At 40.2% G+C, this 25,766-nt stretch overlaps 1 protein-coding gene across 1 annotated transcript in view; it reads right to left on the bottom strand.

The window, feature by feature from the left end:
* CEP192 (centrosomal protein 192) overlaps positions 1 to 25,766 on the bottom strand; it is a 211,473-nt gene that overhangs the window by 132,082 nt on the left and 53,625 nt on the right. The window contains exons 16-23 of the mRNA XM_067546060.1: positions 24,690 to 24,836; positions 24,261 to 24,405; positions 13,639 to 13,823; positions 11,875 to 12,235; positions 11,331 to 11,495; positions 8,711 to 8,775; positions 8,413 to 8,616; positions 7,796 to 7,922 (exon numbers count right to left, since the gene is read on the bottom strand). Of these exons, the coding sequence (XP_067402161.1) occupies positions 7,796 to 7,922; positions 8,413 to 8,616; positions 8,711 to 8,775; positions 11,331 to 11,495; positions 11,875 to 12,235; positions 13,639 to 13,823; positions 24,261 to 24,405; positions 24,690 to 24,836 (1,399 nt within the window). The remainder of the gene's footprint in view (positions 1 to 7,795; positions 7,923 to 8,412; positions 8,617 to 8,710; positions 8,776 to 11,330; positions 11,496 to 11,874; positions 12,236 to 13,638; positions 13,824 to 24,260; positions 24,406 to 24,689; positions 24,837 to 25,766) is intronic.

The raw sequence follows: 25,766 nt of genomic DNA, 5'->3' as shown, positions 1-25,766 counted from the left end.
ATTAGCCCATGATGCAGCCACCACTGCCCACTTATTAAATTTCCAAACAAGCAACTTCCTACTTTTTTTCATGCTACTCCAAAGATTTGGGAAGCACACCCTATAAACATCCACAAAGCTACGTATTATCCACCTTCAAATCCCTTCTCAAATCTCTCCTCTGAGAAAACAGTTTTTTTTAAAGAGTAAAAGAATCCTTTTATTAACTAACATCTCAAAGACAGTTGCACTGGTTTCCAAGTTTATGTCCCAAAAAGGTGCTGGTTCACAAAAAAAGATAATTCAAAAATCTCTTTTCATAAAAGACGGAGTAAAGATGGAAGAACCATGCACTGGAGATAGACTAGTACAGCTCCTACTAAAAACAGACATGCCTGAAACGGCATTGAAATACAACCAAACTGAGTAAGACCCAAACGAAAGGAACTACAGAAACCAACAGAACATCTGCAATAAAAACTTGCACTTCAAGATTTTTTCTTATTGAAGGCTTCTAAGTCTGCAAAAGAATTATCTTGAATTTTCTAAGATGACTCAAAACAACTGCATGCCACTACAGTGGTTTCAGATTCAAACAAACAATTTATTCTATGGTAAAAGCAAAGTCATGTGGTTAGAACTGGTAGCTGGCCTGGAAGTATTGATACTACGACAAAGAGAATTAAAAATGACATTCAAGTTAAAACTGTCAATGTCCTATGAGCTTTGTCTTGTCAGATCTTCTTGATGTTCCTCTCACCTAAAAGTATAGGCAGAAAAGCACACTAAAAATCCTGCTACAATCTAGGGGAAAAAAGGCATTCATCAGAGAATCAGAATTTGATTTCTCTGGCACAAAACAGAAGAGATTTTTGGTGTCCCTTGAAACACATAAGTGTATTAAAAGGTATCCCCCACGTCTGGAAGATCTATGTGATGTGTCCTTCAATGAACAGTTGTGCTAAATATTGTGTTTCTGACTCAGATTATCAGCCAAAATATTTTCCTTTTTGAGAAGATGGAGGGCCAGATGATATAGCTGAGGTTGGTCCTGCTTTGAGCAGGGGGTTGGACTAGATGACCTCCTGAGGTCCCTTCCAACTCTAATATTCTATGATTCTATGATTAGAAGGAGAAGACATTTCACAAAACATCACAACCTCCTGACAAGAATAGACAAAAGCAAGCAAGCACGTAGATAAAGGTAACCATGGTCAATTGCTGCACTGGCTTGTGCCTCTTTCGGGGCAACCCCCCTGAAATGCCATATATATTACTCTCAGCTACAAGGCATTTACAGATGACTTGATACTTTGGATTTCCAGAGACCATGAATTGCAAGATAATCCAAGTGACCTTCCAAAATTTTGTCCAAAGCAAGTGTTAAAATGCTTTATGACTGCATGCCAACAGAGAATCAACTGGCACCCTGGTGCAGGCATTTTTTAACTGTCTACTAGACTGTCATGGGCCTTCTTGGGCCTAGTAAAAAAAGGCTGCATGTTCCATCCCTAAACCACTTCCAAAGTCTCCACCTCTGACAAATAGCATTATATGGGTGCTGGAAACAGCTGGTTGAGATCTTGCAGATGACAAGATGTCTAGGAAGTCTTATATGATGTTGGCAACCATTTAAAAAAAAAAATCTATAAACTCAGTTCAAAATGAATTCCGATTAGGCATAAATTATAAACGTAGCGACAAACATGGGCACACACTATACAAAGAGAAAAATGTACTTTTAGAAACCAATTGCCAAATAATTTAGGTGACTACCTTAATATCTTAACTGAGTTGTCACTAAAGTTAAGTTATTTGGGGAAGACTTTTAGAACTGTAGACAAACCAAAAAGGAAGTACTCTAATCAGGAATTTTTGCCAATGAAAAATCTTCAGTGGATTGTCTGGCTAAACGTACGGATGTTGGAGTTTCACTTTGGGTGTCAAGCATGATATCATCGATAATAGTATATTCAACATGGATTTTTAACACTTTAATGCATTTGTTTAGTCTGATATCCAGTATCGATTACAAGCTGCAAATGAGGATCTCCTTGGCATCAGCAGTCTACATTGAAGAGAAAAACTTTTGTAGATGGGTCTTTGGAAATGTTCAAATGTGTAGGGCGGATACATTTCCTGTATGAATAAACATCTTAAAGTTACTTTCTTGGGTCTATTATGCATATTATTTCTAAACATGGGTTTCTCAAAAGGAAAGAAGAAGTCTTCTACTTTAGACTGAACATTCTATAATCTCTTCCTCTAAGGTCATACTAGTGGCAACCAAATGACCCGTTGTGCACCTTCACATACAGTTTGAATGGTGATCTAGCTGTTCCTGTAGTTCTTATCTGATGCTTCCCTGTATGATTGAAGAATGCTGTGATGAAAACACCTCTCCCACTTCACCGTCTTCATCCTCGCTAGAGAGAGAGGAGGGGCGAATGTATTTGTTGATGTAGGAGGTGGGACTGAAAGCACAGATGCTATACTGGTACAAAGAACAGGTGACTCCAGTGCTGCGGCAACTTTTAAGTCCTTATGCCAGCACTTAGGGTCACAGGCTTTGGCAGTACTGGAGGTACTTGAAGATCCTGCCGACTTGTAGGTAACTTATTTGCAGTGGGGTTGGTACCGATGATGTGGAGTGAGTCGGGGAACACTTCTTTTTTGAGATGGTCTTGTCGGAGAAGAGGTAGCTCTCTTTCTTGCCTTCTTTTTACGGGACAGGTCAATTCCATGCCAAGTCGGCAAGGGAGGTCTGTCAGAAGCTGAGGTAGGTGACCAATGACTAGGAGAAGTTTGCGGTCCCAGGTCCTTCTTACACAAGAGAGATTTTTCCGTAAGGATCAGTTTGAGTTTAAGGTCCCTTGCTTTCCTATCATGGGCCTTAATGCTATGGCAATGGGTGCAGTTTGGGGCATATGCATTTCCAACAAGCAGCAGACACACTGGGAATGTCTGTCCGAAACTGGAATTGCCTCTCAGCAGGACAGAACGTTTAAAACCAGGCAACACGGGCAGGCATTCTCAGATGAAATTATCCCAAGAATGAATGAAACATAACAAAAAGAAAAGGGATAGAATAGACAGAACTCGTTTCCTATCTCCTACTACTACTACTACAACAACAACACCACCACAATTACATTTAATCTAGATTTGAGAGAAGTCTAGTAGATGTACTGCCTGAGCTCCAACTTGGACCAAGAGTGGTTGAGAAAGAACTGGGGAATGGAAATTGGTTTCACAGCACTACTTAACCATTGCTACAAGCATGAGACGGGGAGAGCATATGTGCAGCCCAACCGGGTACTGCTGTCAAAATTCTCCGACTAGAGGTGTAGGGGCGCACAATCACCTGAAGTGGAGTACCCATAGGGACATCACTTGAAGAAAGCAATCTTCCTAAGATGCTTGTACTGAGAGAGGAAAGATGGACCATTTCTTGCTCAGACTTCTCATTGGCCACTGCAACAGTCAGAGCCCAGCACAGGTAATACTCAGATATTTGTTCCAGGAATTGATGAGATATCAGCACTGGTTGAAATCCGAATCCAACCCTGTGACTTTCAGAAGTTAGTGTGGCAGGTTGTGTCTTCTCTTTTTTAATCCTTCCTTCTTAATGGCAGGAGAGGAAACAATCTGGTCCAAGTCCAGCATACATTCCTTCTCTGACAGAGGACTTTTGAGCCAGATGTCAAAGCCTCCTTAAACCCCAATACAGAAAATGACCCAAGCTCCAACTGGATACTGCCCAGTCTGAATCAAGAAGTTCTTGCTTCAAGTTCTGCGGGTACAATGTACAGTTCTTAGCTATCTAACTAGCCAAAACACCTTCTGGGCCAGTGGAGAACTAGGACGACAACCTCAACTCCCCCTTTTTTGTATCGTTTGTGTGAAATGTCTGGAAAGTTAAGAGTCTTCTCTGCCCAGGATATCATTTCCATTGTCACAAAGAAGTTTTGACTATGGTTACTCCCTGCTTTCGGAAGGGATATAAATACTCATGCCTCAATCATAAACCAACCTCCAGTGGGAGATAGACTTCCTCTGCAAGTACCATAATTTCTCCCTCTGTGGTTTCTTGCACATCCTACTGCTGCAGTTGGTACTGGTCATGGTCAGACTTGGACTTGATGGCCCATTGGTCGCATCCCATATGGCCAAGTTTGTGAGGTTTGTTTTTATTTATTTACTTTCTTAAGTGAGACACTGATGTGTTAAAATGAACTAAAATGATGTATACTGTGAGATTTTGAAATTTTGTCTTCCAAGTATGCTTGCTTCCCTAGTGAGTATGCAAGGATCTAGAGCAAAAATTGGGTAGACTTTCAGCATGTTACCCCCCTTTGTGGGCAGGAGGGTACACCTGGATGTGATCTGAGAATAACACCTGGTTTTGCACTATATCAAGTACATGGTTCTATGTTTTCAGAAGGTATTTCAGCAGATGCATTTTGAGAAATCCACTCAGGAGACAAAGCTGATGCATGGCACTAGCAATCCTATCCACTGAAGATAATTGGCTACTGATGACCCCTCAGGAAATAATTGATGTGATGCAATGAAGTTTTGGATCTTTGCAAATCCTTACCACTATGATAAAGTTACAGCTAAGTCTGTTTTGACCTCTAGGTGGACAATTCTCTGCACTAGGATCAAATGCTCTTACTGATTTTGAAGAATTTGTGTCTATGAATCCTTTCTTGCAGCTGTTCATTTATGAATGAATCTGTTTCTATGGACAGAGTACAGATTGGCATGTTATCTGTGCATGGGTATAGTTACATAACATGCAAACTTTGCCTTGCTGTGACTACCATGTAAGGCTGTAGGTGCAGAGGGTCGATCAGAAGAAAGTCTTGTACAGGAATCGTTAGCGCTCATACACAAATGCTCTTTTTGTCTGTGTCATGCTGAGAATTTTGATGGTTTGGAAGAAAATTTAACTAGGTTTCCTTAGGAGCTTCTGCTCCAGATTTTTCCCTCTGCTCGGATAATAGTCTCTTCTTGGATATTTTTGGTGTTTGTAGCAAGTAGCAAATTGCTCTATTTGCTTTGAGAGTGAGGATTTAGGTCTCTCTACAATCTCTGTTACTATTTTATCTAATCCTTCCCCCAATAGCTCCTCATCTATAAGTCTGGTTGCACAAGACATTTAGGATGAGTGTGATGGCTTCCTTGTAGCCACCAAGTTAGAATCCATTGTTTAGAAGTCATCACAAAAGTCACATCAAGAACGTGAACAAGACAGAACCTGAAACATCTAACACCAAGCAAGGATCATACTCCTAAACAATGAACCATTTGGTTTGCCACAAAGTAGGCTCCCTTTTTTAAATATATGAAAAACTTTTGATATAAATGGCTATATCTGATACTTTGAAATTGCTGTGCAGTGTCATCACTCTTATGGTCTATGGGGTCTTCTGGAAGGAAGACCCCTTCTGAACTTGAGACTGTCATTCACTGATGGAACTACTGCTGAACCATCCTTAAGGCTTCCAAAATCTATATTTGTTTTCATATAAACATTTTAGTTTAACATATAGTTGAATGAGATGTCCCTCGTTTGGATCTTATGATTTCCTCACAGTTGGCATTAACAGGAAAACATTTATCTAACAATGCCTGAAAGCGAAGTCTGAGTTCCTTGCAAGCCACTGACTGATATCCTGTCCTTCAAAAGTCCTGTAGGTATAGGGGTTTTTGGTGGTTGTTTTTCTGATGTGTGTGAGGTACCTTCCCTGGCTATATACAGGTGGGAGATAGTGTGCCATCCATTCTGTCATGGGGCCCACACGACAGAGGCAGGGTATTGGTACACACACCTCCAGTAGATGTCCCCGGAAGCCTGAAAGGGTGCCTGCCTGCTCCCCTAGGTTGATTACCACCCAAGTAAGTACTGTAGAAGCAACCTAGTACCTGTCGGGGCTTTCTTCAGTAAATCAGGATCGTTTTAAACATGGATCATTTAAATCTCATGATGATGTAAATTCGTGGGGAGTTGAATCCTCCTTTGCCTCAGTTCTGGTCACAAACTGCCTGAAGGGCTCTAAAGGCTTTAATGTGCAGCCAGTCTGTGGGGTGAGGGAACGGTAGAGAACGAGAGACGGAGAGAAAGACCCTCTCTTTCCCAACTTTCAGAGTCTGAGCCCCTTTCCCTGGCAGAGTAAGGGACCCTGGGCTGAAAGCCAGACAGGTACCATTTCCACTAGGCTGCAGCTTGAGACAAGGCTGCACCAGAGGAACAGGCTTCTCTCCACGCCCAGAAATGCTACAGGATAAGGGAAGAGACATGAACATGATACAGAGCACTGTGAAAGCCTTGGTGTAGGAGAAAAGTCCCAGGGAACACTCCCTCATGGGAGAACGGAAAGAAGAAAGGACTTAACCTTTAAGTCAATGGAAGATTTCAGAACCTGACAATTTAGGGCAGTTTAAATGTATTAATTTAAGGGGGAGAAAGTTTTGCAAATTGATGATATTTTTTACCAACTATTCCCTTTTATATCATTGTCTACACTACTCTTTTTCCTGTGACAATGTAACTGTATATTCCTATTGCCAATACAACTCCATCACCACACCACTAGTAAAGACAGAGTTGCAGTAACTACATCATAATGTAGTCTAGAGGTGAACTTTTGTGCAGCTTTCCTTCAAAAAGCCCTTCTTCATGATTTAGTTTAGAATAGTTGTTTGCCACCCAAGGTGGCAGCCAGAGCTGACACTTGATGATGGTGTTGGGGGCCACAACTCTTGTTGCAAGGGCATGACATCCTTAAAGCCATCTTCAAAAAAGATGCACGTGCTAGAAAAGTCTGATATTGGATCTTATCTTTGTTGCACACATCAGTGGATCTTGAGGTCAATGCACCAGAACAAAAGCCCTATTAGTGAACCTCCCAAAGCATGCTGTAGCCAGCACTTTGAGAAAGGACTTTAAAACATCCTCTGCCTTTTATAGCGTGCTCTATCTTTTGGTCAAAAGATCTTTGGGTTAGTAACTGCTGCTAGGGACATTGCCACCAAGCCCTGAAATTTGAACACATCCAGGAATAAACTCCATGTTGTTGGTGGCATCTGTTTTTGTCATTGACAAGACATGGCAATCTCTTTCCTTCACTTAGTATTTTCCTCTCTTCTTATAAGACTTATTCCAATGAGGCATGGAAAGGAATAATAAAGTCTGCCATCATTTTAAAATAGGGGACACTTTTCTTTAATTTTGATTCACTTTCATGATGATTTCAATAGCTATTATGATTCTTCCGGCAATTTTCTCAAGCAATATCGGTCAAGGGAGTGTGTTGTTTATTGGGTTCTTCATCCTTATGTGATTCCAAAAGTGTATGGTCTTCCTGAGAGGAGCGAGGCCATGTTTTTTGGCTGACATTGTGCTACTCCCGGATATAGATCTATTTTAAGATTCAGTTCTCTTATGGGGCTGCGTCCTCTTCCGGGGGCAGACGGAAAGGGAAACATTAAGGGGAAGTTTAAGTGACAAGGAAGAGGGTATGAAAGTTCTCTAACATTCTGGAGGTCCTTTCTTCCTTGAGCTATAAAAAAAGGATGCGTCTCTGGGACCTTCCTTCCCACTCTCACGCATTAGTACTTTATGCAATCCTTATAAAGATTTTGTGTTCTTTCATCTGGGAGGAGAAAACTACTGGTGAAAAATAATTAAATGATTTCCCCCTTTGAGAGCTTATTGTCTTCACTAATTCTAATCTTAGTGGTTAGAAATATTCATATATAGTTACCAATTCATTAAATTGACCCTGCTGTTTTACCCATTTTACAGTACCTGAAAATAATGTATCAGAAATTTGTGAATTCTCTTGGTCAGAGTTGCCTCTTGATGCATCAGATTGCCTTAACAAAGCTACAGGTTGCCTCTTCTCTGGAGATGTAATATGATAACCAAAAGATGGCTGTAAACAAAATAAATTAGTTAGCGATTTTTTCCTCAATAACTATTATAAAATTCTAAAAATTGACTGTATTTAGCTAGTACATATACAAACCTACATATTTTTTTCCCCATTGTTACAACATTTTTATTTAGTTGAACAGATTTTTCCCACTACCCCAAAAGAGGATCATCTCCATAGACCTCCAATGATTCTCCTGATCTGGCCTATTTTTACTATGTACTACAGCCCAATGTATGATATCACTTCTCCAAAAGGTGGAAATTGAAACCCACTGGTTGTCAAAGTGGTCCATTAATTAACACAAGGCATACCCTATACCCACTCTCTACCTCACTTGCCAGCACAGAATATTACTAGCAATTACTAGTCTAGAAGATCAGACTCTTCTGGAAGATTAGTTAAAAATACAATATAAGAATAGTTCCAACTATATGCCTCTTGTACTTTTCTTTAGTTCTTTGCATTAAACTGTTAATCAGCCACATACCCTTCTCACATCACTGCCTCCACCAAGACAGCCAAGAGCTTCCGATCTCTGACCAAAGAACTCCCCCAAAGACAAACGTAAGTAGCTAGCATCTTTACTAAGATCAGATGTAGTTTGGGATGCTCTCAGCAAGTTATAGCTACTGGCAGATTTCCATGATGTATCCTCTACTTCAGATGTATTTTGTGGGTCTATTTTCTCTTCCTGTGAATGATAAAATCATTTTGAAAGTTGTTCAAAGTAAGTAGATCACCCTCCTGCAGTTCTAGGAAAGTTAACTTTTTATAAAGTCACTAACCTGTATAAATCTGTGCTCCCTCTCAAATTCTTCTTGATCTTGTGCAATCTTAGCTATTGCTTCAGCTTTAAAAAATGAAAATAATTAACTACAATATACCCATAGATATAAAACTGATTTGAAGGGACAATTTCATAATTTTGCAGCATTCTTCCTAATCAATGAAGAATTCTTTCTGCTACAGCATGCATAACAATGCATACAAAGTTTTACAAAGGTAATCACACACTTAAAGAGGCAAGCTGGATTTACAAAAGTCCCTTTTTGAATATCTTTGCAAATCAAGCTCCTGTGCCTTATATGTAAAAAATTAAGCTTTCATTTTAGACATAATTTAGTCCTCCTGGCAGCAAAAAAAAAAAAAAAAAAAAAAAAAAAAAACAACCCACAACCATCAGTACTTTTTTGATACACTGTTTATAGCAGGGGTGTCAAACGCATTTGCTATTTGAATTAAATGTACTTCAAGTGGGCCATACATACCATAAATCGAAATACTAGGCACAACTATTTTTATGTAGTATTATATTTTATTTGCTAGATATCAGCGATATAAAAACTGCAAGTAAATTCACATCTACAACTACTACTATTTTATGATTTAAAGAATCAATCAATGATTAAGAATTATAGTACTGCATGATGCCCTAAAAGATCACACTGTCCCTCTTCCACCTTTTGGAGCGCTGTGTCTCATGCACACAGCGTTCCACGCACTACCACCAGAGTACACAGATCTTGTGGCAGTGCGTGATGCCGCGACATCTTATGGCGTTGTATCCTCTGGCAGCAGCGCGTTCTGCCACCAGGGACTAGACCAAAAAGGTTGGTGGGCCGCATCTGGCCCGCAGGCTGGATGTTTGACACCCCTCGTCTATAGCAATAGGCCCTACAGTGCTGAAGATTATCTCAAATTAGCTTTTAGCTTTCAAAACCTATGTATCCACCATGGAAAATTATCTTCAAAGTTTCAAAATGCCTCCCATAAATTGAAGCATTTCAGAGTTGTACTGTACCAGTTTTCAAAACACCATGCACAATAACCAACGAGGTTACAAACATCTTAGTTATAGATGTACATGCTTAAATTGCAGCTGCATTAATAGCATTTACTAAATAATAAATAGCTTTGGTCCCTACAACAAGCTGTTGTAATTGAGAATATAGGTTTATCAAGTAAGGTTACCATGCAAGCTTACTTGTCTCCTTGGATATGTGCATTATAATGCAGTCTCTAATTCTATGATCACACAATGTAGTAACTCTGCTCATTCAGTATACAGGATGAATTGAGAATGTTACAGGGTTGTGTTACAGAGTAAAGGCTTTTTTCCACATGACCCCTGACTCACTTGAAGAAGAAGTTGGAAGGTGTGTAGTAAATGAAGGTGGAACACCAGGTAGTAGGAGAAGAAAGATGACCTGGTCGTTAAGCACTAGACAGGCAGAAAAGCTAACTCCTATCCTTGCTCTGCCAGACTTATAAAAATCAGGTAAGTCACTTCAGTGGCTACTTCTGAAGATGCTAGTTAGTTTTGTGTTGCTACAATTCTGCACACCTCACTTGAGACACCTAGGACCTGACTTTCAGAAATGCTGAGCACTCAACCCTGAAGTTTATAGGAGCTGCAAATGCTCAGTACTTTTGGAAAAAGCATACCCTATAGGTCTCAAATTGTGCACTCAAGGTTAATGAACACTTACATTTCTGGCCAAGTCTATTTGTACTTCAGTTCCTGTCTGCAAAATAGGGATAGTACTTCTATTAATTACCAGGATGATGATGATAAATGAATTGTTTGTGATGTATTCATTCTGCTGGTCCCCAAAGGAAGAAAGCCCATGCAGAAATAAAACATTCCAAATTCAGTACAACTTTGGTTCGTGTGCAGTAAATATGATGTAGGCCTACACACTGAATAAAGATGAATTACTCAATTACTGAGCACCACATATCCCAAAGGGAATAAGGCTTGTGTCCTGTGGAAAAGGACTCCCAGAACTAAGACCACCATAACACACACATTCACAAAGGGACAGAAGTAAAGATAAAACCTTAATTCTGTATCATGTACCCTAATTTAGGAATTGACTTTGCAACTTAAAAAAGAATTTTCTATGTAATTAGTATATACAGTTAAGAAAACAGAGCAGTCCATGGAACTACAAATGCTAAGAGGGAGAAGAAATATTTTGCTGGAGTTTCCTGTAGTTTTGTGAGACTTCCATATCCATGTTGTGATAGAGAATGATTATAACAGCCTCTGTGGGATTACAGGGTGGTAGTAACCGATGTCCAAAAGCAAGCTTGTTCTTTGCTCCCATACCATTGTGACATCCTCTAAGTTCTCTTATATATCAGGAAACAGCCACGTCTGTGAGGGGTCAATAAATCCTTTAAACCACAATCTTCACTGGAGGATGGAGGGAGAAGATGTGGGGAAGAAGCCATTAGCCATATCATGATCGATTCATATAAGCCTTTGGTCCTGGGAATCTATTTGACACTGCAGGTGGTGGTAGCACCAATCATTTCTATGTTCATATACACCAAAGAAAGCACTGGTCTTAATTATATACAACTGAGTAGTCAATGGAACAAGAAAAAAAGATTACTTACATGCAGCTATGAAGTCCTCACTTATTTTACTGTCTGCAGGCAGATTTAAGGCTTGCTCTTTATCAAATGAGGTATAATATGCCAGGTCAGTCACCCATTTGCCCTCTTCATTTTGATAGACAATACTGTGTGGTGGGTCATCTGGGTCATAAAATGCTGAATTTACTTTAAACCAAGATAAAGGGGTACAAAAAAAAGTAGTCACTTAAATTCTAAGTACAAAGCAATATGTTTGCCGGTTAGTTACATTTTCTAACCTGTAACTGATATTAGTTACTGTAATTGAAACAACTTTTTATTAACTGTAGAACACTTCATAAATTAAGTTTTACTATAGTAAGTGATTTAATATATTAAATACCATCGATAAACAACAGTACTCAAAACTGAACCAGATATTTCTTATAGCTAACATTGACTTCAATCTTCTCTTATAAACATCTGGTACATTTAGGAAAATGCTTAACTTGCAATTTTAGTTCCCTCATCATAAAAACCAATCTTGTCTCATTTGACCTAATGGGTTATTTCTACAGCAACTGACCTTCTTCTGTTGTATGGTAGTATTCAGTTGCTCTACCACCAGCAGTTGGAGACAAGTAAGTATCAGCCAGACCAAGTTCACACTCATTAACTGGATTTGTATCTGTGATAGCTGCATTTTCACTAACAGGAATTTTAGAAGGTGTGTCATACACAAGTACCCCATCAGCCAAGCACAATATTTCTTCAGCATCAGATGAAAAAGCATGACACAAGTTAGAGGACTGTGTTCTCTTTGTGGTTGATTTCTCCTCTAAAATGGCATCAGTCTTATTGCTGTCCATGTGCTGAAGGTATAATGAATCTAGTTTGAATTCAGCAACACTGATGGAATTTAGTGCATCTCCACCATTCATGGCATCCTTAAGAACAAAAAAATTAAACCAAGTAGTTAGCACTTTATCTGTTCACAAAACTACCAAGTGTTTCTAGTTAGATTTGACCTTAAGCCATTAGACCCAATTTAGACAAACTAGGTCATTGTTTTAAGTAGCAGTTGAATGCACATTTAAACCAAAATTAAAACATTTTGGTCTAATTTTTAGAAACTATTTAAACTGGAACTAACAACATTAATATGCAGCCTCACTAAAGTCTCTCTCGCTTATGTTATGATCCCATTTGATAATGCTGAAGTCATCCTATCACTATTTCCAAATCAATCCACACTATATTCTTAAGGCTGCCTATAATCAAGTAAGCGGAAGACCTCAATATATATGCAAACATAATGTAGGGTTTTTTGGGCTAGGAATAAGTTAAGATGACTTAAGCTGAGTGTATATATCAGCAATTTACATTCCAGGGGTGTAATTATCACCAAACCAAGCATTACAAAAACTGGAACTTCATAGTTAGGATTATACTTAAACAGAAATCAAAATAAGCCGAACTGTGGAAATACATAGGTAAGGCACAAACAACCTCAATTCTATCCTGGAGTGATGCCAGGCAATAACCATACAATTACGATTAAGACTTAATGTTTATGGCCCGACAGTTATTTTAATATTTTCTTCCCCCAGGGGATTAAGCAGCAATGTTATTAGTGCTATGCTGAAGCTGCATTTAATATAGGTAAAAAGGGAGACGTTAAACAGGATTCAATGAATAGTCTCATGAAAGCTTAAAATAATTACACCTGAGATCCCCTATGCTAATGCTACGAATTTAAGTAATCAGGAAGGAAGGGAGGGTGGGAAGGAGAGAGAGCATGACTATGTGTAGTGATCAAATACAATGATACTTTTATACAAGAGGCCATCTTTTTAGAAAAGCTATTTTGAAACCACCCTAAAATATTCCAGAGAGGTACTGGCCTTTATTATATGGCCACCTAAAGAGGATCAATCTCAGCCAGTTCTGCTTCCCTTCTTGCAGAATCTTCCCTCTGCTCTAAGGGCTGGCTCAGAAGTGTAGTTCCAGAAATTTGTACACAACAGCCAATTTGACACTGTCTTGGAGGAGGAGAGAAGAAGGAGAGCATGAGATTGTATATACCAGATACAGAATTTCTCTCTGCTTGTCACTGGAGCACTTATATCCCTTCTGCTTCACACCCCACTACAGACCCAAATACTAAGTTTATCATCAATACTTGCAGTTGCAGACATATTACCAAAGACCCCACGTTGATAATACACAGGTCATTAGAAAATTAAAAGAGAATATTTTAGTAGAGAGACTTCGTGGAGGTGTTCAACCATAGAAAAGTTTGAATTTTTTCTCTTTCTTGTAGAGAAGCAGTACTTTGAAGTTTTGTTACCTCATTGTGAGTAGGAATGTCATCAGGAGTAATATATTCAGAAGCAGCCTGTACTAAGTCTTCAGTTTCTTCTCCAGTTACGTTTCTTCCAATTCTCCCTATATTAAAAATCTGCATGTCAGGGGGATATAGTGGTACCAAAGCAGCTCCTTCACTTCCAAGATCTCCAAGGCCACAAGCATTTTCTGCAGCATGAGAGAAATAATCTTCATTAATGATCTGGAGGATGGAGTGGATTGCACCTTCAGCAAGAGTACTATTTGCAAGGTTATGATCTTTGATAATTAGGTTGCAGGGCAAAGTTACTCAAACAAGCTATTTGCAGATGAAGGTCACCAAATGATTCTATTAAAATGTACAGTCTGTAAAGGAGTCTAAAACGTGCTACAACAGGGGTGTCAAACATCCGGTCCACGGGCCGTATCCCACCAACCTTTTGGGTCCGACCTCTGGTGGCAGCGCGCTGCCGTGACATCTTGCAACGTTGTACTCTCTGGAGTTGTGCGCTGCCGCCAGAGGGTACAAAGCCGCAAGATGTCGCAGCAGCGCGTGCTGCCACGAGATCTGTGTACTCTGGTGGCAGTGCGTGGAACACTGTGTGCACGAGACACAGCTCTCCAAAAGGCGGGAGAGGGACAGTGTGGTCTTGGAGCATCGCGCAGTACTATAATTCTTAATCATTGATCGATTCTTTTAATCGTAAAATAGTAGTAGTTGTAGACGTGAATTTACTGCAGTTTTTATATCGCTGATATCTAGCAAATAAAATATAATACTACATAAAAATGGTTGTGCCTAGTATTTCGATTTATGGTATGTATGGCCCACTTGAAGTACATTTAATTCAAATCTGGCATGCCATAGCAAATGAGTTTGACACCCCTGTGCTACATAATCAAAGCTGGTAAGCAGAATTTTTTGCCAAGCAAGCATCATCACTTTTCACAGAATTTAATTTATTAAACTAACTGCTTAAACTTTATACCCTTATTGTTAAGAAGAACTTAGGAAATACAAACAGAATTAACTAATGCAGTAATGTCTTACTAAGTATGCAGAGACAGCCAGCACTGCAACTATTAGGGCAGCTAAGTGTAGAGCAACCAGCGTAAGATGTACTAGGTGGATGCTAACCATTGAGTAGGAGGGTCTTGGGGATCCAACTTCAACATTTGAGAGCTGTGTGTGTGAAACCCTCCTCAATGACATCCCCACCACTCCAGCAGACAGCTGTGTGGGGCTGCCTTTATCTCTGCCTCCCCTCAGAGTCCCCTGCTTGAGTGGCTCTCGCATTCAGAAATCTTTGCTAGCATGGCTGGAATTCCCCTACACCCTCAGTCTTCTACTCATTAGGGTTCTATTAACAGGGCCCGCTCCATAGACAAGAGTGCTCTTCTACAGTAAAAGGCAGGACACCCATCACTGCTGGTCTACAGGATGGCTGTGGACTCTATTCCTCAGTCTGCTGCTCCCTGTATTTAGACAAGCTGGGGGTCTGTTCTAGGAAGGAGATGTCTTTGCCCTCTACCTTCCAGGAGGCGGCTCTGTGTAGAGCCTGCTGAAGTTAGCCTTATTGACAATAAGGCTATCCCAGCATTAGTTATCAGCAGGGATCCTAGAAATCCATTTGTCATAGAAAAACTGATAATCAGTTGGCAAGAGCAAAAGGGACAAATGCCACTTTTGCCAAAAAAAAGTCAGGACATCCAGGACAGGAATTAAAAAGGGGACTGTCCCAGCCAAAATGGGATGTATGGTCACTATAGTTCAACTAATACCTATATATACACACACTGTGGCTAGAGAAACTAAAGTTCATCATTTAATTTTAATTACAGAAAAACACAGATTCTTATGGTTTTTTAATCAGAGAATTTTTTTTGGGAGGGGGCGGGGGAGTAATCACAGAAAACTAGAAACCTGGTCATTAGGGTGGTCCACAATTAATTGATTGGTATGTCGAGGGGGCAACGTTACAGGAGTGGGGGCAAGTCAAGACTTCAGCCACTAGGAGACTACCCTTCAGGCCCAACCTGGTCAGCAAAAGACTAAGCAAAAGGGATGCAACGCTGGACACTGATGTACTTTGACATGGCAAGCAGATTTAATATTTGGGTAAATGTTTTAAGTCATGTTTATAACCACACCAACAGCTACACTAGGAGAATGCTAAGGCTGAACAGTTAAACACTCTGAAATCAGGAAGTGGTTGAATTAAAGTTACATGAGTAATTCAGTCACAAGAATTTCTATAAAAAGCTACTTCTGGGTCAAAACACTTCATAAGGGGCTAAGAAAGGGCATAGCACTGAGAAGGGAACACATTAGAACAACCCAATCAAGCACCCCACCAAAAAAAGAGAAATTTATCACTTTCAGCCACAGGCAATACAGTGTAGAAAACTGAAAAGTTATCGAACAAATAGAATTACAAATAGACAAACAAGTTTGTTACTTGGAAAGGATAAAGAAAAAAAATATAGGGATATTTCTTTAAGTCATTGTCTCCAGGCTCTAGCAAAATACTCCAACACTACTTTAGAAGGGCATGCAGCAGTGGAGGCAAAGGAACCAAAAACATCCAATACATTTTTGTAACTGTATCAAAGTATATTCATTACAAAAATCTAATTGTGACTGGATAAAGAGACCATCTCTTAGAAATATGTGAGTAGAGTTAGCAAAATGGATCACACAAAAGTTACAGAAACAAAACAGTGACTTTAACCTCAAAAATTGTCTTGAAAGCTAGGAGAATCAGATGAGATCAAAGAATGTTCAAGTGGCAGGCAGGAATCCCTAATAAGAGAGCCCATTGACTTCTCTAGAAACTCTTCCTCAACTCTTGAAAAAAACAGTTACTAACCAGTTTTTTAACTGTTGTTCTTCAAGATGTGTTGCACATGTCCATTCCACTTCAGGTGTGTCCCCAGTGCACCAGAGTCAGAGATTTTTCCCTTAGTGATATCTGTTGGGGTGATGCATGTATACTCTGTGGTCTCATGCTGCTCCCTCAATGGTATAAAGCAGTTGTTCTCAACCAAGAGTATGTGTACCCCTGGGAGTACACAGAGGTCTTCCAGAGGGTACATCAATTAGTCTAGATATTTGTCAAGTTTTACAATAGGCAACATAAAAAGCACTAGCGAAGTCAGTACTAACTAAAATTTCATACAGACAATTACTTGTTTATACTATATTTCAGTGTATAGTATATAAAGCAAGTATACTATTTATATTCCAATTTATTTATTTTATAAGTATATGGTAAAAATAAGAAAGTAAGCAATTTTTCAGTAATTGGATGCTGTGACACTTTTGTATTTTTATGTCTGATTTTGCAAGCAAGTAGTTCTTAAGTTACGTGAAACTTGGGATATGCAAGACAAAGACACCTGAAAAGGGTACAGTAGTCTGGAAAGGTTGAGAGCCACTGGTATAAAGGACGTAGCTGACCCAGACCCCCTCCCTTCTTACCAGACTGAATCCAATATAAAGGTGAAGGGGGGTGGGTCGTGGAATGGACATGTGCAACACATCTCAAGAAACAACACTTACAGAACAGGTTAGTAACCATTTTCAAGTAATTGTATATGTCCATTCAACTACAGGTGACTCACGCAGTTCAAACCGGATATGGGATTCAGCATCTACCTGAACAATGACTGAAGGACTACTCATCTGAATTTGGAATCATCTCTGGAATGCTGAGATATAGCATAATGAGTTGTAAAGGTAGGTACTGATGACCAAGTTGCTCTCTCTCTCTCTCTATATATATATATATTTGAGCCAAAAAGCCGCAGAAGCTGCCAGAGATCTTGTAGTGTGCACTGCCTGGAGGGGATACATTGGCAACGTCATAGCACAGACATATACAACTTGAAATCCAGAACTTAATCTTCTGCACTGAGACTGGAAGGCCTTTCATCCTGTCTGTAACAGAGGCAATAGCTGTGATGACTATCTAAAAGACCTAGTTCTGTTCAAATACAAATCCAACATCCATCTGATATTCAAGGTATGTAGTCTCAATTCCTTCAGAAAATGGGGCTTAAGAAAGAAAGTTGCTAAATTTACGACTTCACTGAGGTGGAATTCCAACATTAATTTCAAGAATTTCCAAAGCAGATGTAAATATACATTTTCCTTTGGACACTCCTAACTCTTCCCATGGAGGTAATAGCTACCAAAAATGTTACTTTCATAAACAGATGCAGCAAAGAGCAAGTAGCCATCAGCTGAGAGGGCAGAATCATCAATTTAGCACCAGATTTAAGTCCTAGAGTGGGATCCATGACATGGGAATATATCCTCTCCGGAGCCTTTATGAATCTTACTAACATAGGATTAGAAAATACTGAGCAGCCTGCATCTGGTGGGTGGAAAGCGGAATTAGCTGACAAACTCTGATGCAACAAACTGATGGGGCCTTGTTGTTTAAGGTGGAACTAATAGTCCAAAACATGTTGGATTGAGGCAGGACTGTCAAAATATCCTTCTGCTGTAACTATTGGGAGAATCATTTCCACTTTAACAGGTAAGCATATCCAGTAGATGGTTTTCTGCTATTCAGGAGAATATTTTGTACATTTTCTGAACAGTCTGTTACCTGAGGCAATAACCATGAAGCACCAAGGCCATAAAATGCATCCCAGCCCTGCTGTTTTCCAGCAGGTGACCATGGTCTCAGGAGATCAGGTCAGGTTCTGCCGGTAGTGTTAAGGAGCCCTGGTTGATAGGCTCAGCAAACTGGAGAAGCAGTGCTGGAGACGCCACACTCATGCTATGAGGATCATATAAACATGATCCTGCTTGAGGAACACATTGGGAAGAAGTGGAATGGGAGGCTAGTGTGACATTCCCCCCCCCCCCGCCCAATCTGGACTGGTGTGCAGCTGTGTCACCCCAATTTCTCACTCCTGGGCTCCCACTTACTCCACTTTGCTGTGTGAACCACCTTCTCCTGGGTCAGCCCACGCCCAGCCTCCTGTGAGTAATTGGTCCCTGGTCCAGTGAAGGAGTGCTTCTGGGATCAATGCCCAGCAAACATCCCCAGTCCCACATGCAACTCCGGGAACTGACACCTTACAGGGTTCAGTGCTGTACACTGCAACCTGTAAGCTCTTTTACATATGTCTGTCAATTTATCAAAGAAATTGATATGCATCAACTCTGTCACTCAAAGTGAGGTCTCTGCACACACTCAAGCCACATGCACTGTTTTAGATAAAACAAATAAGTTTATTGACTACAGCAAGATTTTAAGTGATTATAAATCAAATAAATATAAATCAAAAGATCAATATGAATCAAGGAGTTGATCACAATTAACTAAAAGGTAACTCGCATCCTAAACTAAACTTAGTATTCCAGTAGCTTTTCAGTCCTTGATGTTAGCTTATCCACAGCTGGCTGAGATGCCTCTTACAGCCATGCCCCCCACCCCCATGGGCAACTGTTAGAGTCCTTGACGTTGCTTAGAAGATGGATTCCAGGGGTGAGCCCTGAGACAAAGATGCCTTTTTCTTTTAACAAATTTCATCAACCCCCTTGGGCCAGGTGATTGGCCATGTCTGGCAATGGGCATGATTTCTTCCACTTGAGCCAAAGTGCTCAAAGGTGCTCAGGCCAGTCCATTGTTCCTTATGCATGCCTCTGCAAGGCGTGGAACCTCAGCTTTGGGTTTGTCTGCATCTATTCAAGCCATGTGACACACACATTTGGGGATATGACAGTTTCATATCTATACATATAGATGACATTGCCGGAAACATACTACCGTAACAATAATGTTCAGTATGTCATGAGCATTCAAAACACACTTTACACGACATATTTTGCATTAGACAATACACGGTTACATTATAAGGGTGAAAATGAATGATACACAAATCACACAAGAGGGTGTACATGGGCTACAGCATGTCACAGTTAGGCATACTGCAATCTGTCTTTCCAAGCCAGTATGAATAGCAGCCATCAGATCCCCAACTGCCTTTTGACAGACATGGTCTGATGGGGCCCTTCCCTGTCTGCGAAGAATTGTAGTCTTTCCCTTGATGTGAAAAAGAAAAGCCTGACACAGGCCAGGTGCATAGCTTGCAACTCCTGCAGATTTATGTGGAGAGCCAAATCTTGATGAAACCAGACCATGAATTTGTAGGTTTCCTAGGTGAGCTCTCCAACCTAGAGAAACATTTGCAAACAGAGTCGACATGGGTAAGGGAAGGGCAAATGGAACACCCATACATAATTTCGGTCAGATCCATCCTCCAGTCCAAGGTGGCCAGCACTCCTGCGGGCACTCAAATCAACATGTCCAGTGAGTGGCGAGCAGGTGGGTACATGACTTTAACCAGCCTTGCAACTTTCTGACATGAAGTCTGGCATGCCAAACCACATATGTGCAAGTAAGCCACGTGCCTCAGTAGTCTGAGGCAGTTTCTTATTGTTGTAAGTAAATGGGATTTGAGATCTAAAGAAATGTTTAACATTGTCTGGAATCCGGTTTGACGTAAAAAACACTCTGGCTACTATAGAATCCAGGATCACCCCTATAAATTCTAATCTTTGAACTAAGGAGAAGAGTCAAGACTGATTTATCTTTGTAGATCATCCCCAGAACACTGAAGAGACATCAGATCCTGGGCAGAATGTCTACTCCTTGGACCTTGTATAAGCCAGTCATCCAGGTAAGGAAATACTTGCACATATACTTTCCTTAGGAACACAGCTACCACCACTATCTATTTAGTAAACACTCGTGGGGCAGCAGACAGGACAAAGGTAAACTGATAATGGGTGGTGATGACCAAAAATCTTAAGACTCTCCTGTGGTTTTGATGGATTATCACATGGAAACATGTACCCTTCAAGTCAAGGGCAGCGTATCAGTTGCCAGGACTCAGCGAAGGGACGACGGAGTCTAGGGTAACCATACAAAACCTTACTCTATATATTTGTTCAAACTTTACAAGTGCAGGATGGTCTTGAGATCTCCTTTTGCCTTTGGAATCAGGAAGTAGTGTGACTAGAAAGCCTTCCTTCGCTTAAGAGGGGAAACATCTTCAGTAGCTGCCAAATGGAGAAAAGACTATAGTTCTCAGATGAAGACATCCTGATGAGTTGTCCCTGAAGAGGGACAGAGTGAGAGGATAGAAAAACTGCAGGATGCATCCCTGTTTTACAGTACTTGGAATTTTTCAAATCTGTGGTAATACAGGACCAAGCACATAGGAAGTGGGTAATTGCTACAAAAAAAGGGGATGGAGAAACTAGTACATCATGATCTGGTACTCTGTCTCGACAAGACAGTCAGACTATTGGGGATTTCTCAACAGTGTGGAAGAATCTGCTACACTGAAGGAGAGGTTGTCTTCCGTTTTGCCTTGTTTTCTAGATTGATCCAACTGTCTCAGTGGGAAAGGTAGGTAGTCTCTGCATTAAGACAGAATTGCTTTCTTTTAGGGAAAGCCATGTCTATTCCCAACATTTTTAATGCAGCTTTTGAATCTTTGAGACTGTGGAGCATCTCATCCATCTTCTGCGAAAGAAGATGGGACCTTCAAAAGGGAGATCCTGTACAGTCTGCTGGATCTCCTGCTGAAGGCCTGAGGATTGAAACCATGAACATCTGCACACAGGTACTGCAGATCCAACAGCTCTAGCTGCCAAATCCGCCTCTTCTAAGGATGACTGCAGAGAGGTGCAAGCAACATCTTGCCCTTGTCTAACTGAGCCTGTAATTCTCATCTGGAATCCTCTGGCAACTTGTTTAGGAACTTAAGCATCCTGCCCAAGAGGGAGAAGTTGTATCTGACCAATAATGCCTGTGGGTTAGCAATGTGGAATTGTAGACAAGATGCATGAATAAAGTTTTCTACCAAACAAGTCTAATTGCTTTACCTCCTTGTCCTTTGTGGTAGAAGGGGGACGATCCTGACACACTCTTTCGTTCACTGCTGAGACAACTAAGGAACCCTGACAAGAATGGGTATAAAAATGTTTGTATCCTTGAAAACATACATGGTACCTTTCCTCAGTTTTCTTAGCTTTCAGAGGCAAAGAGGATGGGGGGACCCCACCATTCTACGGGTTTCTGTTGTCTGGTAAGTGAAGGATTATTAGTTTGATCCAATGAAGGACGCACCACCAAACAGGTGGACCACTTCCTGAAATAAGAGAGACGAATCTCACTCCCTATCTGTTTCTGTAATACACTACACTGGTGTAGTATTGTCCATCAAGATTTGGGTTGTGATACCATGCAGGAGTAGAAACTACTTGCAAGCTAGATAGATAGACCTGAATTCAAGAAGCATGTTTCACACAGTCGCATATCCTGGACCACAAGACCTGTATTTAAAGGTTTTCCAGATGCCCCAGTCCTGTTTGGATGACTAACAAGAATTGTTGGTTTTTTGGGGGGGATGGAGGGGGAAGGAGAATTACATGATGGCAGATGTTTTAAGGATCTGTCTACCAAAGCAGAGATTCCAGCACTTCCAGTGGGACCTCTACAGGTAAGTCAATACTGTGTCTGATCAGTTGGGTGAACAAATTTTACTCATCCTTAAAGAGAGTAAAAACTCAACCTTGCACATGGGATCACAAGAACCAGTGGCCATCTGTCACAGGAAACTAAGGCAGACACTTCACTGAGGTTTTTGGCAGAGAACAGAGGTGTAAAGTGAAATGACACACTGTGCAATACCTTCCTCAAGAAAGATATACTCTTACTGCCGTGGAGTCCAACATTGCTTCTATAAATTACCAACAGGATAGGGGTGAGTGGATTTTGTCTCTACTGATCCTCAAGCCTAAGCAAAAGAATAGATAAAGAATTATTTGAACCTCCTTTTGTGACCTGCTGGGATCAGTGGCTCCAAATCAACCTGTTACCAAGATATGAGTACATGTAGAGGCCTTGTTTCCTCAGGTGAGTTGCTACCAACAAAAAAGATTTGGTAAAAACTCTTGGAGCTGTTGACTAGATGGTCAACTTCCAAAGTGCTGGTGAAGGTCACTGACCATGAAGCACAGATAGATATTTGTTACCTGAATGAATGCACACATGGAAGCATTTACAAACTGACTCATGAAACAATTCATGGGCTCAAGAGCAGGGATTACAAAAGAAAGGGCAAGCATCTGAAAGCTGAGATTATGAATGAACTTGTTGAGACTCCCAAGCTCTATAAGGATACCATACTCCTTTCTTCTTCTGAATAAGGAAGTAATGGGAATAGAGTCCCTTGCTACAGAACTAGAGACATCATCTCCACTGCACCCAACTGAAGAGAGTCTATGAACGCAGTAAGCTATTCTGAGAGTGGTCCCTTAAGAGAGGGACAGGAAATGCCAAAGAAGTTGACTTGTATGCCCCTGCTAGATAACTTTCAAGACCCACTGGCCAGTAATAATTGCAGGCTGTGCAGCCTCAAAAGAAAGAAAGGAGATGCCAACGGGATGAGAGAAAGGGAAACAATCCTCAAAAACCAATCCACATTCTTTAGTGCAGCAACAAACCTAACGGTCCTTCATTTACCAGGCATCTAAAATGATTTAGTAGTTTAGCTCTGCAGCAATGACTGCTCCACTCACAAATGGACTCTTGGACTCTGTTCTGATCCGAAGCCCACTAAGTCAACAGGAGTGCTTTGAATCAAAATAAGTGTTATGAAAGGAATACAATTCCTCAGACTCAGACCATAAACTCCATTAATTACAGACTGTCTTAATTAACTTTACCTATACACAGGTTATACCATAACTACATTCTGCACATTTATTGTACCTTCTTATGAAGCATGTTACATGGGATATTGAATAAGAAGTACTAATGGCTTGATCCATAATGTCAATTCCTAAGAAACAATTAATTTGAGAATGAGAAATTGAGACGCCATAATAATCCCACAAAGACTGTACATCACCACCAATGACAAAATCTGAATGTTTTAAAATTACTAACAACTTTGGTAGACAAGATTAAGGTGAGGGGTAGGAAGTGAAATATTGTGAGCTAACCTTAAGAAAATATGTACTTTTTGTATTTTACAGCCAACTCTTTCCCAGTAAGAATGCCCAACACCAACTGAATTCCAAAACCTTCTATAAATCTTGACTCCTTGGATGAAAAAACCTTTAGAGTGCTCTATCATAGTCCCTGTTCGCTAAATTTACTTATTGTGGGCTTTGTTTTCTCCCTGCCCCAAAGAGCAGATGGACACATCTAAGCAGAGTAATTAGTCACTTGAGAAGGTCTGGAACCGTAACTTTATCATTTTAAGTTAGTAAAAATAATGTTCTGGGAAGATTCTAAGTCAGAAGAGTCATGGAGTAACACCAGGTCAATCCATTTTTATTTTGATTTAGGTAGTTACACTGTAATGTACTGTATTCATTGGGCAGTGGGGTTGCCTACCAATTTTTTTTTTTTTTTTTTTTTTTTTTTTTTTTTTTTTTTTTAAAGGGGATTGAAAAGGAAGTGCAATCTCAACTACATTTTAGTGTCTTCCCTACGACCAACGAAGTTTTCAGGTAGTATGCATTAGCAATTTATGAACATTGTTACCAAAGTTAGCAAAAGGAAGTATATAACTCCCAAATTAACCTACCTGGTACAGGTGGACCAATAACCTGATCCTCTGCAGACTGACTGTATTCTATTCTGGAATTACTGGCTGCTGTTCCAACCGAAGACTCAGCAGAACTATTGCCTTCTAGTTCAGGTCTAAAACTTGGCCTGTTCATTTCTCCCATCTGTTGTAGAAAAAGGTTTAGAGCTACAATAGCAACATTTACACAGTTGTTCAAGTTAATAATAAATAGTTTTAAAAAAAAACCCAAAACACTAGTAGTGCAAAGATTTGAGATTAAGAATTATTCAATTTTAATAAACTTTTTGATGAGGAAAAGTACTATTCTCCTGTTATCTTAAGTCACTTGCTTTCAAACTTAGTTTCAGGCTTCTGTTCCAAGGGAGGTTATTTAAATAAAGAAGAAGACAGTTTAATAAGATTTAGAGGTCAAACAGTCCTACATACCAGTTGTCTTATCGTTCTTGGCAACAAGAATGGTTCTCTTTGTTCATGATGTACAGCTTTCTCCAGTTCATATGAATCTTCATCACTAGCAGTTGCAGAATCCATTCCGGTTGCAGTTTGATGAATGTGAGGCACCTGGAAATTCTCCTAAACCATTAACGTTTTAAATTCAGCTATAGTAGCAACATTTGATTATTCTTAAACTGTCATTGCCTCCATAATATTACCAAAGTTTCCTAGTTCATTTTCTGAATTCTGTGAAGCAAAAGTACCTCCTTTGTCCACAAGTACAGTGTTCACTATCATGTAATAATCCCCAATGTTAAGAGAAAGTTACTCACCCTGTGCAACAACAGATTCTTCTAGATGGTTGTCCCTGTGGGTGCACCACTTTAGGTGATCGCGCACCCCTGCGCTTGTAATCGGAGATTTGTAGTGGCGATGCCTGGTTGGGTTGCACATGCGCTGGTCCCAGTCTTGTGCCACCTCAAGCTGTTATACAGTACTATGCAACCAACTTCAGTTCCTTCTCTATCACAGAGTATCTAGTGTGAAAACTCCAAAGTAGAGGGGAGGATAGAGGCTAATGGAGCACCCATAGAGACAACAGTCTCAAAGAACCTCAGTTACTGCACCAGGTGAATAATCTTTTCTTCAAGGTCCATCCCTGTAAGTGCTCCACTTTAGATGACTGTACAGCAGTGCCCTTCAGTGGAAGAAAGTAAGTTCTGGAGTTGTAGTCATGACATGATAAAACAGTCTGAATAGAGTAGCTGATGATGAATGCTGCTCTGTGTCATAGTGTTGTGGAAATATATGGGCTGACACCCAGGTTTCTGCTTTGCAGATATCCGTAATAAGGACACTTAAGGAAGGCTATTGAAGCAGATACAGCTTTGGGGGAATGTGTGAAGGTCCCTGGTTGGGGTTGCAGCTGTTATTGGTGATAACAGTCAATGCATCCGAAGATCCATTTAGACAGCCTCTGTTTAGATATGGCATCTCCTTTTGATAGTTCTGTGATGCAAAGGAATAATTCTGGTGACTTTCTTAAAGTCTTTTTTCTTTTGATGTAAA

Source organism: Emydura macquarii, unplaced genomic scaffold (assembly GCF_026122565.2).
Source record: "Emydura macquarii macquarii isolate MOO-44397 ecotype Brisbane River unplaced genomic scaffold, CSIRO-AGI_Emac_v2 contig_212, whole genome shotgun sequence".
NCBI lineage: Eukaryota > Metazoa > Chordata > Testudines > Chelidae > Emydura > Emydura macquarii.
Note: the sequence above shows the minus strand (reverse complement) of the source record. Positions and strands in the feature narration are given on the sequence as shown.